The sequence below is a fragment of the Brassica napus genome, chromosome A4 (assembly GCF_020379485.1).
Source record: "Brassica napus cultivar Da-Ae chromosome A4, Da-Ae, whole genome shotgun sequence".
Taxonomy (NCBI): Eukaryota; Viridiplantae; Streptophyta; class Magnoliopsida; order Brassicales; family Brassicaceae; genus Brassica; species Brassica napus.
In genome coordinates, this window is record NC_063437.1 from 2,841,303 (window position 1) to 2,856,936 (window position 15,634).

A 15,634-nucleotide genomic window follows, 5' to 3' on the forward strand; every position below is an offset into this window, starting at 1 on the left:
GCCTAATCTTCATTAACCCTAATTCACTGCAATCAAACCAAAGATTATGATTTAGAAACACAATCAAACCGAAGAAGAAGAAGAACAACACAAACTTGGAAATCAAATAAAGATAAAGGGAAGGGATCGTGAATTACCTCATCTTTTCTGTCTCTCATAGAACATAGAAATCCGAGTTTAGAGAAGAAGAACAATGTTTAGAGAAGAAGAGAGTCTAGAGCAATTCGATTGTGGGGTAAATGAAATTAGGGTTTGTTCTTCTTTCAATTTGGGGCTTTTGATGAAAGAACCCGATGTTTTAACGGTTTAATCACGTGCTTAATTAAAAAATTAACGTCCTCTTGATTCTCTGTTAAACAGAGTTAACGCTGTTAAAATCGAATTGTGAAACCTCCGAAATTCAGAAGTTGATGTATTTTATGGGTAACGCAATTTAGTCTGTGTATTAAATGGGGAGTCTAAAAAGTTCGTGTATTAAATTAGCAAAAGAAATTCAGTCTGGGTATTTTTAAGGAATTTTCCCTTAAGAAAATGCACAGTAAATTCTGACATTCTGTCCATATACCTAATAAAATAAGTTTCTTATGTTATCTAGTGCAATTACCCTAAATTATTTATTTAAGTCCTTTTATTTTTGCATTTTTATTTTTCTTTTATTAATGCCATTTTTAAAAGGTTCAGAAAGTTTCGAAGTGGATAGACCAAAGAAGAACGGATCCCCCATCGCCACTACCACATATACAAGAAAACAAAACACAAGACTATCAATCAATCTCCCCTCTTTCTCCGCACGTCGTCAATGGCTTCTCTGAAGCTTTCACCTTCTTCACCAATCTCTATCCCTAAGGTTCTTCTCTACTCTTTCGTGCTTCTTCTTCATATTGCCAACCAAGTGAATTATCTATATCTAACAATAACATTAGTGTCTGTTATTACAGAGCAGCGGAATTGTCGGTAGGAGAGGAGTTTCATTTCTTGTTCGGGCCGAGCAATCTCCGTCGTCCAATTCTGATCTTCAGGGTCTGTGTTTTCTTTACATTTCTTGTTTTAAATGTTATTGAAGAAAAGAAAAACAATTTACATTATTCTTGTATTCTTTCTTTATTATTCAAGATAAATGTCAGAGGAGACGTGTGGTGGTAACGTTAGGTGTTGTTGCTCCTTGGATCTCATTGCTTAGTAAAGCTCCATCATCATGTAAGTAGCAGTCTTCTTGTTTATAATCCTATCTTAGTTTCTTTGACATGCACCCCTCCTCTTAGCTAAAATTATTCTAAGAGGATTGATTATGGTTCAGTTGCTGCAGAAAGCAAGAAAGGATTCATGACTGTCTCTGACAATAAGGATGCATATGCGTTTGTATATCCCTTTGGGTGGCAGGTTATACTCTTTTCTTATCAATTTTAAGAATCTGACATTTTCAAAGATCGACCAAACAATGTTGTGTTTGGTGTCAGGAAGTTGTGATCGAAGGTCAAGATAAGGTATACAAAGATGTGATTGAGCCGTTAGAAAGCGTCAGTGTCAATTTGATCCCGACTAGCAAACAGAATATCAAAGATTTTGGCCCACCGAAGGAGGTATGTTATATATGTTCATGGTATATATAAATTATAAGACCCCTAGGTTGTTAAATACAAAATTTTATTAAAATTCTTACTTAATTGTCTATAGCGGAAGTGACTATATTTGTAAGGATTTTTTGGGGATGTAGAGTATATTATTTTCTGGAAATATGGAGAAATGATTTGAACCTTGGTGTGGTCACAGATTGCTGAGACACTGGTAAAGAAAGTTTTGGCACCTCCAAATCAGAAGACTACTCTTATTAATGCATCAGAGGTGTCTGCTCGCTTCCTTTTATCTACTTTTTCACTATACATTTGAGTGGAAGCATATGAGAGAGCGTGGTGGTTCTGATTGTTTGGTTTTGTTTGAGTTGTTGCAGCAAGAAGTGGATGGGAAGACTTATTATCAGTTTGAGTTTACTGCTCAGGCTAGAAACTACACTCGCCATGCGTTGGGTGTAATCACAGTTTTCAATGGTATATATCATCTGCCTAACCATGACTCTATAACATACACACCCTTTGAAAGTTTGTATACAATGCAACGCTGATAAATGGTGTTTTGTTTGCTGTGCAGGAAAATTCTACACATTGACGACTGGGGCTAATGAGAGGAGGTGGGAGAAGATGAAAGATAGGCTTCACACTGTGGTAGATTCCTTCAAGATCACTGTTTGAACTGATATCAACTTTGGTTTGGTCATTTTATGCTTTCAAAAAGCCTGAGTTCTTGTATTTTTTGTTCATTCTTCCTTTTCTCACTTTCCCTTAACAATATTCTTCTCCACTAAGAGAGATTCAATACTCTGACTTCTTCACATTGTCTCCCATTATATATCTGATCGTCCGAGTGGAATGATGTTCGTACTTGTGGTCGCACTGTTCTCTCCACCACTTGCACCCTCACATTTTCACCAATGGCTTACTCTTATAACCAATTAAAAGAGAAGAGTAGGTAGAGAAAGAGAATTGATTTTTTTTTGAATAGTTAAACTCTATTCAAAATAACAAAAAGGGTGAGAGAGAGAAACAGAGAGAGAAAAACTGAGAGATTTTCGGCCGACGGCGAGGCTCTCTGAGCCACCGTCGGTCCGGTTGTGGGGTTCTTTTTGTTTTTAATATCGGGCCTTTGTTCGGGGACTCTAGATCTACTTAGGTTTCGGCAACGCACTTCTCTTCGGTGGTCGTCCGACTTGTTTTTGGGAAGGGGTGGTTTTTTCAGCACCTTCTTCGCCGGCTTTGGTTACCGGGAAGCGGTGGCTCCTTCAGCATTGCTATTGTCGGCTTCTGCTTCCGGGAGGCGGTGGCTTCCGCAGCATCGCTGGCGCCGGCTTTCATCTAGGGTTTTTTTTTTCCTCATTTAGATCTACGAATTTGAGCCTTATCTGATTTTGTGCCTCTCGATCTGAATCTGTTGCCGCATGTATGTCGGAGATGATGAATCGATTGTAGGCTTTTAATATCTGTTGATAATTCGTAGATCCGTCTGGTTGGCTTGAATTTTTATGCGTTTGGTGGATTCGAGTTTCTCGAAGGTTTGGTTGAATGGTTTAGTCCCGGATTCGACTTTGCTGTCGACGGTGGCCGTTGAGTCGTCGTGGCGCTGTCGCTGGTACCGAGGAAGAAAGGAGGCGTGCGTCTTCGCGTGGATCGAGCGGCGCCTAACCTACTAGGGTTTTGGTTGGTTTTGGGCCTCGGGCCCAGTTGTTTTACTGTGTTGTATGCCTCTGGTTTTGAGCCTCTGTTTGTTGTAAGGTTTGGGCTTTGCCCTTTTGGATTTAATCCTATTAATAAACTTCAGTTGGAAAAAAAAAAAAAAGAGCAAAGTAGGTTTATCAAAGCTTTTTTACTTAAATCTGTTGTCTTCTGTGTTATGTAACAACTCATTCCTAACATCTTATTTAATATTTATGCTAATAGGAGATAGTAAATACGGTAAAGAGAGAGAGATTATCCTGAATTTGTTTTTATTTTGGCCATTTTACCCGGATTCAAAAGTCAACTGGAACAAACCTAGAAAATTCAAACTAAAACCGATCCAAAACTCTATTTGTGTATATGAACATGGAGCTCTTCTGCTCAGGAGATCAATAGCCGATTAAAACGACTTGAATTATCTAATATTTTTATCCTAACAATCTGAATTATCCGATATTTAAACTGAAAGTTCTAAACTATTTGATATTTTTATCTATAAATCTGTAGTTACCGGAAAAACCAGAGTCACACTAAAACTGAATTCTACCAATTTTTTGTGTACATATTAACACCGGTTTCCAACTTTGCTATTAAACCGAACCAAAACCAAAATAATCCAACTGAAACCAGACCAAACTTTGTAAATAATTGAATGAATCCTAAATTTCTAGAACCAACACGCTAAAAACCAAAATACCCGGACATAAACTGAATGCTAAATTTTAATGGTGCATATATATTTAAATGGTGCGAAGAAAACATTATATATATGGTTTATAAACAAATTAAAATATAAACAGTGTCTTCATATCTGATCCAGATCTGCAGTCAAACCGGTAAGTTCGGTGGCTATAACAAGGACCGACTTATGTTTTTCTTGTAGCATTCTATCAAATATTTTACCAAGTTATATGTGTTATTTATGATTTATTTGTAAAGAAATTATATTTTTAAACGTTGATATTTTAAGTCCTTATGCTAAATTTGGAATTTAAAATTATTTAGTTGTAATTATTTAGTATCTATATTTGGTTATGAGTGGTGGGGGCATTTGAATTGATCGGTCCAGAATTTCTAGATAATTGTTTTTGGCTATATAGATATTTGGTTCAGTTTTGGTTGATTCTCTCGATCATGTGTTAGTTCAATTTTTTTAGTATCATTAGATTTGGATTTTTGATTTTGTAACTCAAAATTTATCAAATTTATTTTGTGTTCTAATATATTAATTTTTTTTACCTCATTACGATTTAGAAACTAACAATTTATGTTTGATTTGAAAAAAAGACAAAAAAGAAAAGAAAAGAAAAAAAGAGTTGAATAGTTGATTACCAGCTCACCAGAAAATATCTAAAACATTCCCAGTCGCCGTGACCGTTAGCAGACCTGCTACAATTCTTCTTCTTCTTCCTCTTCATCTCTATCAGCAGATCCGCTAAGCAAAAATAGAAATCTAGGGTTCCTATAACAGAGTAGCTTAGTTACTCCTTACTCCACCTCCCAAGATGATGATCTCTCGAGGCTTATTCGGATGGTCTCCGCCTCATATGCAACCACTAACCCCAGTCTCCGAGGTCTCCGAGCCTCCCGAGTCTCCCTCTCCCTATCCCGACCCAAGCGAGACCGGCGGTACAGCCACCGCGGCGCAGGCGGAGGACGACGACGAGATGGAGGAGGAGCCCGACGAGGCCGAGCCACCTCCCGCTGCTGTTCCTTTCTCTCAGCTCTTCGCTTGCGCCGATTGTTTCGATTGGGTGCTTATGATCCTCGGCTCGGTGGCTGCCGCCGCCCACGGCTCCGCGCTTATCGTCTACTTGCACTACTTCGCGAAGATCGTTGATGTCCTTGCTTTCTCCGGTGCGAGATCCGAGGATCAGTATGACCGACTCGTTGAGGTTAGTTGGAAGCTGGATTAGAAGATTGTAATGTTCAACAAACTCGTTAGGCTATAATTAGGTTCTATAACGCCGTCGTTTTAGAAAAAAATCATTTCCGTTATGAACGACGAAGAAGCAAGAGAACGTTTAGGTTCATTTCTTGATTCAGTGCATTGATAGGAACAAGCCGTCTCTTGCTTAAGAGCTATAGTTTCTAATTAAGTAACTTGTGCCTCATTGTGCAGCTTTCTTTGACTATTGTGTACATCGCTGGTGGTGTTTTCGTTTCTGGTTGGATTGGTAAGTCGATCTTTGTCAAACATATGAATCTTTTCAGCAGATGCAATGATGATGTTTACTTATTTATTATAGAGGTCTCGTGCTGGATACTGACTGGAGAGAGGCAGACCGCTGTGATCAGGTCAAAGTATGTCCAAGTACTGTTGAATCAGGATATGAGTTTCTTTGATACGTATGGTAACAATGGGGATATTGTGAGCCAAGTGCTGAGCGATGTTTTGCTCATTCAGTCAGCGTTGAGCGAAAAAGTATGTCCAGCTCTAACGTGTTTGACTCTTTTTTGTTCTCTCTGTGAGTTGTACTTCTTTGCTATTTCTCTAATCTTCTTTTCTGATGCTGGACTATGAAGGTAGGGAATTATATTCATAACATGGCTACGTTTATCAGTGGACTTGTTATTGGATTTGTCAACTGCTGGGAGATTGCGCTCATTACACTAGCCACTGGTCCTTTCATCGTTGCTGCAGGAGGTATATCGAATATATTTCTCCACAGGCTTGCTGAGAACATACAAGATGCGTATGCTGAAGCAGCCGGCATTGCTGAACAGGTATTACGATTGATAGGTTTTATTGAGAAATTATTGAATTAGCATCAATATTTTCTCTTCACCGCTATTCAAAACTTGATGTTTGTTGATGGCAATTTGATCGCTGAACTCTTGAACATTGGAAACTGGAAGCTTAAAACTAAAAAACTTGAAATTTATCAATTTTCTTGTAGACCTATGTGGCATGTTGGCGTTCAACTTTCGTTTCCTGCATATTTAATGCACAGTTATGCTTACAGAGTTCAACATCTTTTTTTATTTCTTTTGCTATTATTTGACCAATCTTCTTGTGTTAGGTTCATATGATGTTAGTTAGAATCGAAGAGGGTTAGTAGCGCCATACTTAGACACGAATATCTGGATTACCTCACTAGATTCCATGAGGTTTACTGCAACCAACAACCAGTTAGTTTTCTGCCAGTTTCATTTCAAAATATAGACCAAGGTATAGCCTTGTAGTTGTTGTGCTAGGAGGCAAGTTTAATTCTGAACATGTATTAATTGGGAACTGTGTCAGTAGGAATGCGTACTAGTGCTCTATTCAAAGATAGTTCACTGCCTCGTTTAAAGTTTGGTATGAATATTCTCTAACTCTTGGAAGGATTTATCTTAAATGTGCAGGCGATCTCGTACATTAGGACTTTATATGCCTTTACAAATGAAACTCTTGCAAAATATTCATATGCAACCTCCCTTCAAGCAACACTTAGATACGGTATATTGATTAGTCTTGTGCAAGGCCTTGGTCTTGGATTCACTTATGGGCTTGCTATATGCTCGTGTGCGCTGCAACTTTGGATTGGACGATTCTTTGTTTCCAGTGGAAGAGCAAATGGTGGAGAAATTTTAGCAGCTCTTTTTGCTGTTATTCTAAGTGGCCTGTAAGCTTTATTCTAGTGATATTGTCTTTATGAGTATATGTATAACTTGTCTTGACTATGCGTACTGTGTTGGGTAGGGGTTTGAATCAAGCTGCTACGAATTTCTATTCGTTTGATCAAGGAAGGATTGCTGCGTATAGACTGTTTGAGATGATAAGTCCTTCATCCTCTGTGGCTAACCAAGAGGGAGCTGTGCTGGCTTCTGTTCAAGGAAATATCGAGTTCCGGAATGTGTATTTCAGCTATTTGTCACGACCTGAGATTCCAATCTTGAGTGGATTTTACCTAACTGTTCCTGCTAAAAAAGCAGTTGCACTTGTTGGTAGAAATGGTTCTGGAAAAAGCAGCATTATTCCTTTAATGGAACGGTTTTATGATCCGACATTAGGTACTATGACTTGTGATTTAAGATGCACCACTCACCTTTGCATGGAGACAATCATGAGCTGACGACAGTTTGTTGGTTTCACTTATGCAGGAGAAGTACTTCTTGATGGGGAAAATATTAAAAATCTAAAACTGGAGTGGCTGAGAAGCCAGATAGGCCTGGTTACACAGGAGCCTGCTCTGCTAAGCTTGAGCATAAGAGAGAATATTGCATATGGTCGTGATGCTACTCTTGATCAGATAGAGGAGGCAGCTAAAATTGCGCATGCACACACGTTTATCAGCTCGCTTGAAAAAGGATATGAAACTCAGGTAGAAATATTTTTTTGAAAATTTTGTTATGAAATCTTTTTTTTCAGTTGGTATTCAACCTTGAAGTGGGAAATTCCTTGTTTGGCTTCTAGGTAGGGAGAGCCGGTTTAGTAATGACAGAGGAGCAGAAAATAAAACTTTCAATCGCTAGAGCTGTGCTTTTAAATCCTACAATTCTTCTGCTTGATGAAGTAACTGGGGGACTAGATTTCGAAGCTGAAAGAATTGTTCAGGAAGCTCTTGATCTTCTGATGTTGGGGCGCTCAACCATAATAATTGCCCGACAGCTAAGCTTGATTAAAAATGCTGACTATATTGCCGTGATGGAGGAGGGCCAGCTAGTTGAAATGGGTACACACGATGAATTGATAAATCTTGGTGGGCTGTATGCTGAGCTTCTGAAGTGTGAAGAAGCAACAAAGCTTCCGCGAAGGTATGATAGCTTAGAACATAACCAGTTAAGTCGTGTATTGAAAGTTCGTAGAATATATATTTGGGGATCTGTTTTCTGTTGTTACGATCTCTAGAGGGTGTATTTTTGTTAATTATGTTTGTTTAAGGAACTTGTATGTTCATCCAGGATGCCAGTTCGGAACTACAAGGAGTCTGCAGTATTTCAGATTGAGAGGGACTCTTCAGCTGGCTGTGGCGTCCAAGAGCCATCATCACCCAAAATGATCAAGTCTCCATCTCTTCAAAGAGGTAATGGCGTGTTCCGTCCCCAGGATCTGTGTTTTAATACTGAAGAATCACCTAATGATCATAACCCTGCTGCACCTGAGAAATTGGGGGAAAATGGCTTGCCTCTGGACGATGCTGACAAAGAGCCAACTATGAAAAGGCAAGATAGTTTCGAGATGAGGTTACCAGAGCTTCCTAAAATCGACGTCCACGGTCCACAGCATAAATCAAACGACTCAGATCCAGAGTCCCCTGTTTCACCCCTTTTGACTTCAGATCCCAAAAACGAGCGTTCCCATTCTCAGACGTTTAGCCGTCCTCTTAGTTCGTCTGATGACACTAAAGCAAATGGTAAGGATGCTCAACACAAGGAGTCACCTTCGTTTTGGAGGTTGGCACAGCTTAGTTTCCCAGAGTGGCTCTATGCTCTATTAGGGAGTGTGGGTGCTGCCGTATTTGGTTCCTTCAATCCTCTTCTGGCTTATGTCATGGCGTTGGTAGTCACGGAATATTATAAGAGCAAAGGAGGCCACCTGCGCGAGCAGGTTGACAAATGGTGTTTGATCCTTGCCGCCATGGGGATAGTGACAGTTTTTGCCAATTTCTTGCAGCATTTCTACTTTGGTATAATGGGGGAGAAAACGACTGAGAGAGTTCGGAGGATGATGTTCTCAGGTACTGGATTTTTTTGATCATTATAATTAACTTCACCACATTTTAACTACTTTCACTTGCCTCGCATCATTAATTTCCCTGATGTTACAGCAATGCTGCGTAACGAAGTTGGATGGTTCGATCATGAAGAGAACAGTCCAGATACGTTATCCATGCGTTTAGCAAATGATGCTACTTTTGTCCGAGCTGCCTTCAGCAACAGGCTTTCGATATTTATTCAAGATAGTTTTGCTGTTATTGTTGCTCTTCTTATTGGGTTGCTGCTTGGTTGGCGTTTGGCCCTTGTTGCATTAGCAACTCTGCCAATACTCTCTCTTTCTGCCATTGCTCAGGTTTGCATCGTTTCTTCTAGGAGATTGCTTGACATTTAAATTCTTATTTTATAATTTAGTAAACGTGCGGTCATAATCCCCTCTTTCACATGTGTTTCTGATTTTGTAATATTTTTTTCCAGTTCAAGTAGCGGTTTAGCATGTGATTCGTTGCTTTTTGCCATTTCATTCTCATGCACATAGCTCAGACATGTTTGTTTATTCAGCTGACATTGCATATTAATAACCCTCGAAACGAATTTGCAGAAACTGTGGCTTTCTGGATTCTCGAAAGGCATCCAGGAGATGCATAGAAAGGCATCCTTAGTCCTCGAGGACGCTGTTAGAAACATCTACACTGTTGTTGCCTTCTGTGCTGGTAACAAGGTGATGGAACTCTACAGGATGCAACTCCAGAGGATACTCAGACAAAGCTTTTTACACGGGATGGCTATCGGTTTTGCGTTTGGTTTCTCACAGTTCCTTCTCTTCGCCTGCAACGCCCTCCTCCTATGGTGCACTGCGCTATCTGTTAAACGCGGGTACATGAAGTTACCCACAGCTATAACGGAATACATGGTCTTCTCTTTCGCTACATTTGCCCTTGTGGAGCCATTTGGATTAGCACCTTACATCCTCAAGCGACGCAAGTCTCTCATATCAGTATTTGAAATCATAGATCGAGTCCCAACGATTGAACCAGATGACAACTCTGCTCTCAAGCCGCCTAATGTCTACGGAAGCATTGAACTGAAAAACATCGACTTCTGCTACCCATCTCGACCAGAAGTGTTGGTGTTGAGCAACTTCAGTCTCAAAGTCAGTGGGGGACAAACGTTAGCTGTGGTTGGCGTCTCAGGTTCTGGTAAAAGCACAATAATCTCACTCGTCGAGAGATACTACGACCCAGTCGCTGGCCAAGTCCTACTAGATGGGCGTGACTTAAAGCTATATAACCTGAGATGGTTGAGAAGTCATATGGGTCTGGTTCAGCAAGAGCCCATAATCTTTTCCACAACCATCAGAGACAACATCATATACGCAAGGCATAACGCGAGCGAAGCTGAGATGAAGGAAGCAGCGAGAATAGCAAACGCTCACCATTTCATCAGCAGCTTACCTCACGGTTACGACACACATGTCGGGATGAGAGGTGTGGAGCTTACCCCAGGACAGAAACAGAGAATAGCGATAGCGCGTGTAGTGCTGAAGAACGCTCCCATCATCTTGATAGATGAAGCAAGCTCGTCTATAGAATCTGAATCAAGCCGGGTCGTCCAAGAGGCTCTTGACACGTTGATAATGGGGAATAAAACGACGATTCTGATAGCGCATAGAGCTGCTATGATGAGGCATGTTGATAACATTGTGGTTCTCAATGGAGGGAGAATAGTGGAGGAAGGTACGCATGATGCGTTAGCAGCTAAGAATGGATTGTACGTCCGTCTAATGCAACCACACTTCGGTAAAGGTCTACGCCAACATCGACTAATATAGCAAATAGGGCTTGTAGATGTAGATTTCCACGATGATGAAGCTTCTTTCTCCAAGGTATATCGATTGTGTGTGCTAGATTGTTATCGGAAGACAATGTATGTAAAGAAAATGTGTAAATGTATTCACTTATTAGTATTACACACAACACACAAGTTTCTTCTCAAAGAGAAGAAAAAATAGGCAAGCCAGGTATTGTAGCTCCGGAGTCGAGAATGTATGTGTTCCCTGAGACATAACGAGAAGATTCATGAATGAGATAGCGAACCAACGAGGTAAGTCCCGGATCCACGGTCTGTTGCACCTTTAACGGGATAGTCCTCTCGGTCACGTTCTTAAGCCACTCTTTTTGCATAAGGCCTTGCGTGATCTCTGACTTAAGAAGCCCCGGTGCGATTGAGTTCACTCTGATGTTGTATACACCTAACTCAATAGCCATCATCCTCGTCATGGTATCAACACCACCTTTGGAACAAGCATAGGCGACTCCACCGGGTAACAAACCTCGGTGGAGACCCGCGATAGACGATACGTTTATTACTGAGCCGCCGCGTTTTGCGTCACGCATTAGACTGCTGACGTATTTGGATACTAACCAAGGTCCGGTTAAGTTGGTTCTGAAGACTGTGTTCCACTCGTCTTCAGTCAGATCTAAACTCGTCTTGACATTGCCTCTGATTCCAGCGTTGTTGATCAACACATCTATCTTTCCGAAGATGTCCCAAGCTTGTTTGACCGCTTTTTGAATGGTGGCTGCGTCTGATGAAACGTCTAGCTCGAGCGGTGCGGCTAATTGGATCCCGGTTGAACTTAAGCTGTTGATTTCAGAGCAAAGAGATTCGAGACGGTCGACACGGCGAGCTGCTGCGATAATCTTACAGCCAGCTTTGCCCAGATCAAGACAGACTTCTCTTCCTATACCAGAAGAAGCTCCGGTCAGAAGAACCACTTTGTCTTTAAGCTCGCACCATGGCTCTAGTTGCTTCTCTCCCATTAAAAAGAAAACAAACAAATTTCTTATAAGAAAAGGCAGTAAATATATGAATGACTATTTCCATGAACTATATATATGATGAAAAAGATAACCCAAATAATTCAAGATAACATGAGATCTTATCAAGTTATAGTATCAGTATGGGTATGTATTCAAAACCTTATCTTATAAATCTGCATTGAAAAGGAAAGAGTGTGAAGGGAGTAATGAAAAATGAGAGAGAGAAGATAATAGATCTCACCGTGGTTTGATGATTGCTCATATTACTCTCTCTGGTGTGTGTTTAGCGAAGAAGGAGAAGCCCATAACACATATTTAAAGCCCTTCTTCTCCGTTTTAAATTAAAACGACAACTTAAGTTATTTAACGTGGCTATCAAGATCTGTAACTGATTTTGTGTACTTACCAAACTAATTAGGTTTTCTGAATCTATTATATCCAATTCATTTTTTTTTCCTGTCAACTATATTAGATCTGAATGCAAAAAATATTTGTTCTCACTCTTTTTTGGAAACAAGCTAAAATAGTAGTACTATAAATGACTTTTGTAATCACGAGTACCACATGGACGCCGACATAATAATGAACATGATATAATAACCATAAAGAAACTATGGCTATGATATAATAATATAATATATATTATCAAGCAATTAGACGAAATTTCTCTTTTCCATTTTATCATACCACTCGCGATTGATATGATTATAGTAGAAAAATTTTCAGGTCAAAACTCAGTTTGTGGGATGTAAATGGACTTCGGCGGAATAAAAACGCACCGTGGTGGTGATCTATCTTTCGCTCTCTCGTTAACGGCTATTAAAATTAAATGAAGATTTTTAGCAAAAAAAAAAATTAATAAATGAAGATGGTTATACTGTTTTGCTGACAAATCTGCGGAATGCTAACCTCTTGTGTTATGTCGTTGTTGTTTGTTCTCCTGTAATAAGTTGCTTGCAACATTGTGAAAAATTTCAAAAATGGTATAATATTAATATTTTATCAAAAAAAGAAAAAAAATCTGCGGAATGCTTTTTTTTGAACTGTTTTATGGCATTAAATTAAAATAGAGCAGCAAAAGTGATTACATAATCAACTTTAGAATAAAACCCGTAAGTATTGGAATCTGCGGAATGCTAACCTCTTTTAAAGTTTTTTGTTTTTTGTTTTTTGTAGTACTAATGACTTAGGGATGAAAAATAAATATCTGATTAAGAATGGTGATAAACAGTGATTTGTATTGCATTGTCTATTCTATATTTATATAATAACAAATATAATAGAATTTATAAGTTATAGTTGTACAAACAATTGTATGTCATTCATTTGAGTAAATTGATCTAGATTTTAATGACCAAAACTATGATTTTCTTTCATATTTTTTTTTTTGTTCTTCTCAAACAAACAATATATGATTGATTATAATATATTATTAATATCATATACTATTTTATGTTAAAAGTATAATATACTATGTTACAATACTGGACAATTCTCTCAAATATTTTTATTTAAAGTTTTTGTCACAAAAATAACTATAAAACAATTAAAATAGTTCTTTTTTATTTTGAACATTTTAATATTTATTTTTTGTTTTTTTTTTTAATTTGAAACTCTATTTTCAAACTCTATTTTCAAAACTCCACCCCACTTTAACTTTAAACCCTAAGTCTAAAATAGTTAACCCTAGAATAAAAATTCATTTTTACAGTTTAATAAAATTTATTTGGTCATTTTCTTCATTGACAACTATATTTGTGACAAAAACTTAAAAATGTTTATCCGAGAAAATTTTTCTACAATATATATTTCTCTTATTCTTATATTTGTTCTTTTCACTTAATCCTCCCCCCCCCCTTTCTGTTGTTTGTTTTGATTTTCCTCACTTCTTTCTTTTGTTCTTTTTCACCCTCTTTTCTTCTTTCTTTTCCATCTATTTCTTAACGTATTTCTAGTTGTTTGGCTTTATTTTTTTTTTGTCCGCTTCCTCTCTTCATCCTCCACTTACGTCTTCTATTACGTTTCTTCTGCTTTATCGAAATTCTTTTATATAATATACTATTCACTCCGTTTCTAAAAGATCTGTGTTTTAAAATTTTCACAATTTTTAATAAAACATATTAAAATTTAGCTATAAGTGCATAATTTTTTGTAATTTTATATTTCCTATATTTTAAAACTAATAAAATTTTAAGAAATGCAATTAATGTTCTTAAACTTCACAATTTCTCATTATTAATTAGTTGACAAAAATAACATTGAAAATATAAAATAGGTATCTTTTTGAAACAAAAGTTTTCTCTAGAATATAGATCTTTTAGGAACGGATGAAGTATATATTTATAATTGTAATAATAGAATAGATATTCGATTTCATGTTAATATAAACAAGAATATCTTTGATAGTAATTGATTGGTCTATAATTTTATGAAGAGAAAGTATGTATGTGACGAAAATGTGAATGTATTCACTTATTAGTACATATTAGTATTACACACACAAGATTTGAGAGTCAAAGAGAAGAAAAAATGGGCAAGCCAGGCACTGTAGCTCCGGAGTCAAGGATGTATGTATTCCCGGAAACATATTGAGATACTCCTCTCGGTCACGTTCTTGAGCCACTCTTTGTGCATAAGACCTTGCGTGATCTCTGACTTGAGAAGCCCTGGTAGTACACACCTAACTCGATAGCCATTATCCTCGTCATGGTGTCAACACCGCCTTTGGAACAAGCATAAGCGACTCCACCGGGTACCGTACCGCGGTGGAGCCCGGCAATGGACGTCACGTTTATCACCGAGCCGCCGCGTTTAGCGTCACGCATTAAACTGCAGACATATTTGGATACTAACCGTGGTCCGGTTAAGTTGGTTCTGAAGCCTTTGTCCCACTCGTCTTCAGACAAATCCAAACTCGTCTTCACATTACCTCTGAATCTGTTGTTGATCAGTACATCTATCTTTCCAAAGATGTCCCAGGCTTTTTTGACAGCTTTTAATTTTGAATGGTGGCTGCGTCTGATGAAACGTCTAGCTCGAGCGGTGCGGCTAATTTGATTCCGGTTGAACTTAAGCTGTTGATTTCAGAGCAAAGAGATTCGAGACGGTCGACACGGCGAGCTGCTGCGATAATCTTACAGCCAGCTTTGCCCAGATCAAGACAGACTTCTCTTCCTATACCTGAAGAAGCTCCTGTCAGAAGTACTACTTTGTCTTTAAGCTCACACCATGGCTCTAGTTGCTTCAACACCTGCTTCTCTCCCATTAAAAGAAAAAAATACAAATAAATCCAATTGTACTTCAGATTATAGAGACACAATACATCCAATTGTACTTCAGATTATAAAGACAAATAAATCCAATTGTACTTCAGAACATATGAAGGACGTGTACTTCAAAACCTTATCTGATATGTTTTTGCATAAAATTGGAAAGAGTGAAGGAGCGATAATAGATCTCACCCTTGTTTGATGATTGCTCATATTACTTCGTCAGTGTGTACTGTGTGTTCTGCAGAAGCCCATAACACACCTGTTCTAGAGATATAATTCAAAACGACAACTTAACGTGGCTATCAAAATCTTTAACTAATTTTGTGTATTCACCAAACTAATTAGGTTTTCTGAATCTGTTATTATTGCATGCATATATCTATACGATTTTTTTTGTTAGGACTATTATTAGATCATGACTTATGAGATCCGATTCAAAAGATTTTTCTTTTCTCTATGTAAACAAACTAAAATAAACCTTAGTACTGAATAGGGTTCGACGGTCGTGAATCCGTTCAGTTTTGGCTCAAATCTATTCGGATATTGTTTTTTCAAGATTAGAAAATTAAGTCTCATTTAAATATTTAAATTTTAGGTTCGTCTTACGAATTTGGTTCAGGTTCGCATAACCATT

General features: G+C 38.2%; 3 protein-coding genes and 1 pseudogene across 4 annotated transcripts; 2 read left to right on the forward strand and 2 right to left on the reverse strand.

The window, feature by feature from the left end:
- Window positions 1-655: 655 nt before the first annotated feature.
- On the forward strand, window positions 656-2,435 carry LOC106445351 (psbP-like protein 1, chloroplastic). Of its 2 annotated transcripts, none has more exons than XM_013886882.3 (8): window positions 656-847; window positions 939-1,020; window positions 1,114-1,197; window positions 1,298-1,380; window positions 1,458-1,580; window positions 1,771-1,842; window positions 1,949-2,045; window positions 2,146-2,435. In XM_013886882.3, exons 1-8 carry the CDS (start codon window positions 800-802, stop codon window positions 2,244-2,246), a joined length of 690 nt encoding a protein of 229 aa, XP_013742336.1. In that variant the 5' UTR covers window positions 656-799; the 3' UTR covers window positions 2,247-2,435. The 2 variants fall into 2 exon arrangements, with proteins under 2 accessions (XP_013742336.1, XP_013742335.1); XM_013886881.3 differs by having other exon boundaries at window positions 692-847; window positions 924-1,020.
- Window positions 2,436-4,595: 2,160 nt separating this feature from the next.
- On the forward strand, window positions 4,596-10,875 carry LOC106445349 (ABC transporter B family member 20). Its single transcript, XM_013886878.3, has 11 exons — window positions 4,596-5,161; window positions 5,389-5,443; window positions 5,516-5,691; window positions 5,793-5,993; window positions 6,615-6,874; window positions 6,952-7,262; window positions 7,353-7,573; window positions 7,666-8,006; window positions 8,154-8,929; window positions 9,020-9,261; window positions 9,508-10,875. Exons 1-11 carry the CDS (start codon window positions 4,772-4,774, stop codon window positions 10,735-10,737), a joined length of 4,203 nt encoding a protein of 1,400 aa, XP_013742332.1. The 5' UTR covers window positions 4,596-4,771; the 3' UTR covers window positions 10,738-10,875.
- LOC106445350 (3-oxoacyl-[acyl-carrier-protein] reductase FabG-like) lies at window positions 10,838-12,238 on the reverse strand. Its single transcript, XM_013886880.2, has 2 exons — window positions 11,970-12,238; window positions 10,838-11,716 (listed from the first exon to the last, which is right to left on the reverse strand). Exons 1-2 carry the CDS (start codon window positions 11,988-11,990, stop codon window positions 10,898-10,900), a joined length of 840 nt encoding a protein of 279 aa, XP_013742334.1. The 5' UTR covers window positions 11,991-12,238; the 3' UTR covers window positions 10,838-10,897.
- A 1,894-nt stretch (window positions 12,239-14,132) lies between these two features.
- On the reverse strand, window positions 14,133-15,329 carry LOC106449215 (annotated as a pseudogene).
- Between the last annotated feature and the right edge of the window lie 305 nt (window positions 15,330-15,634).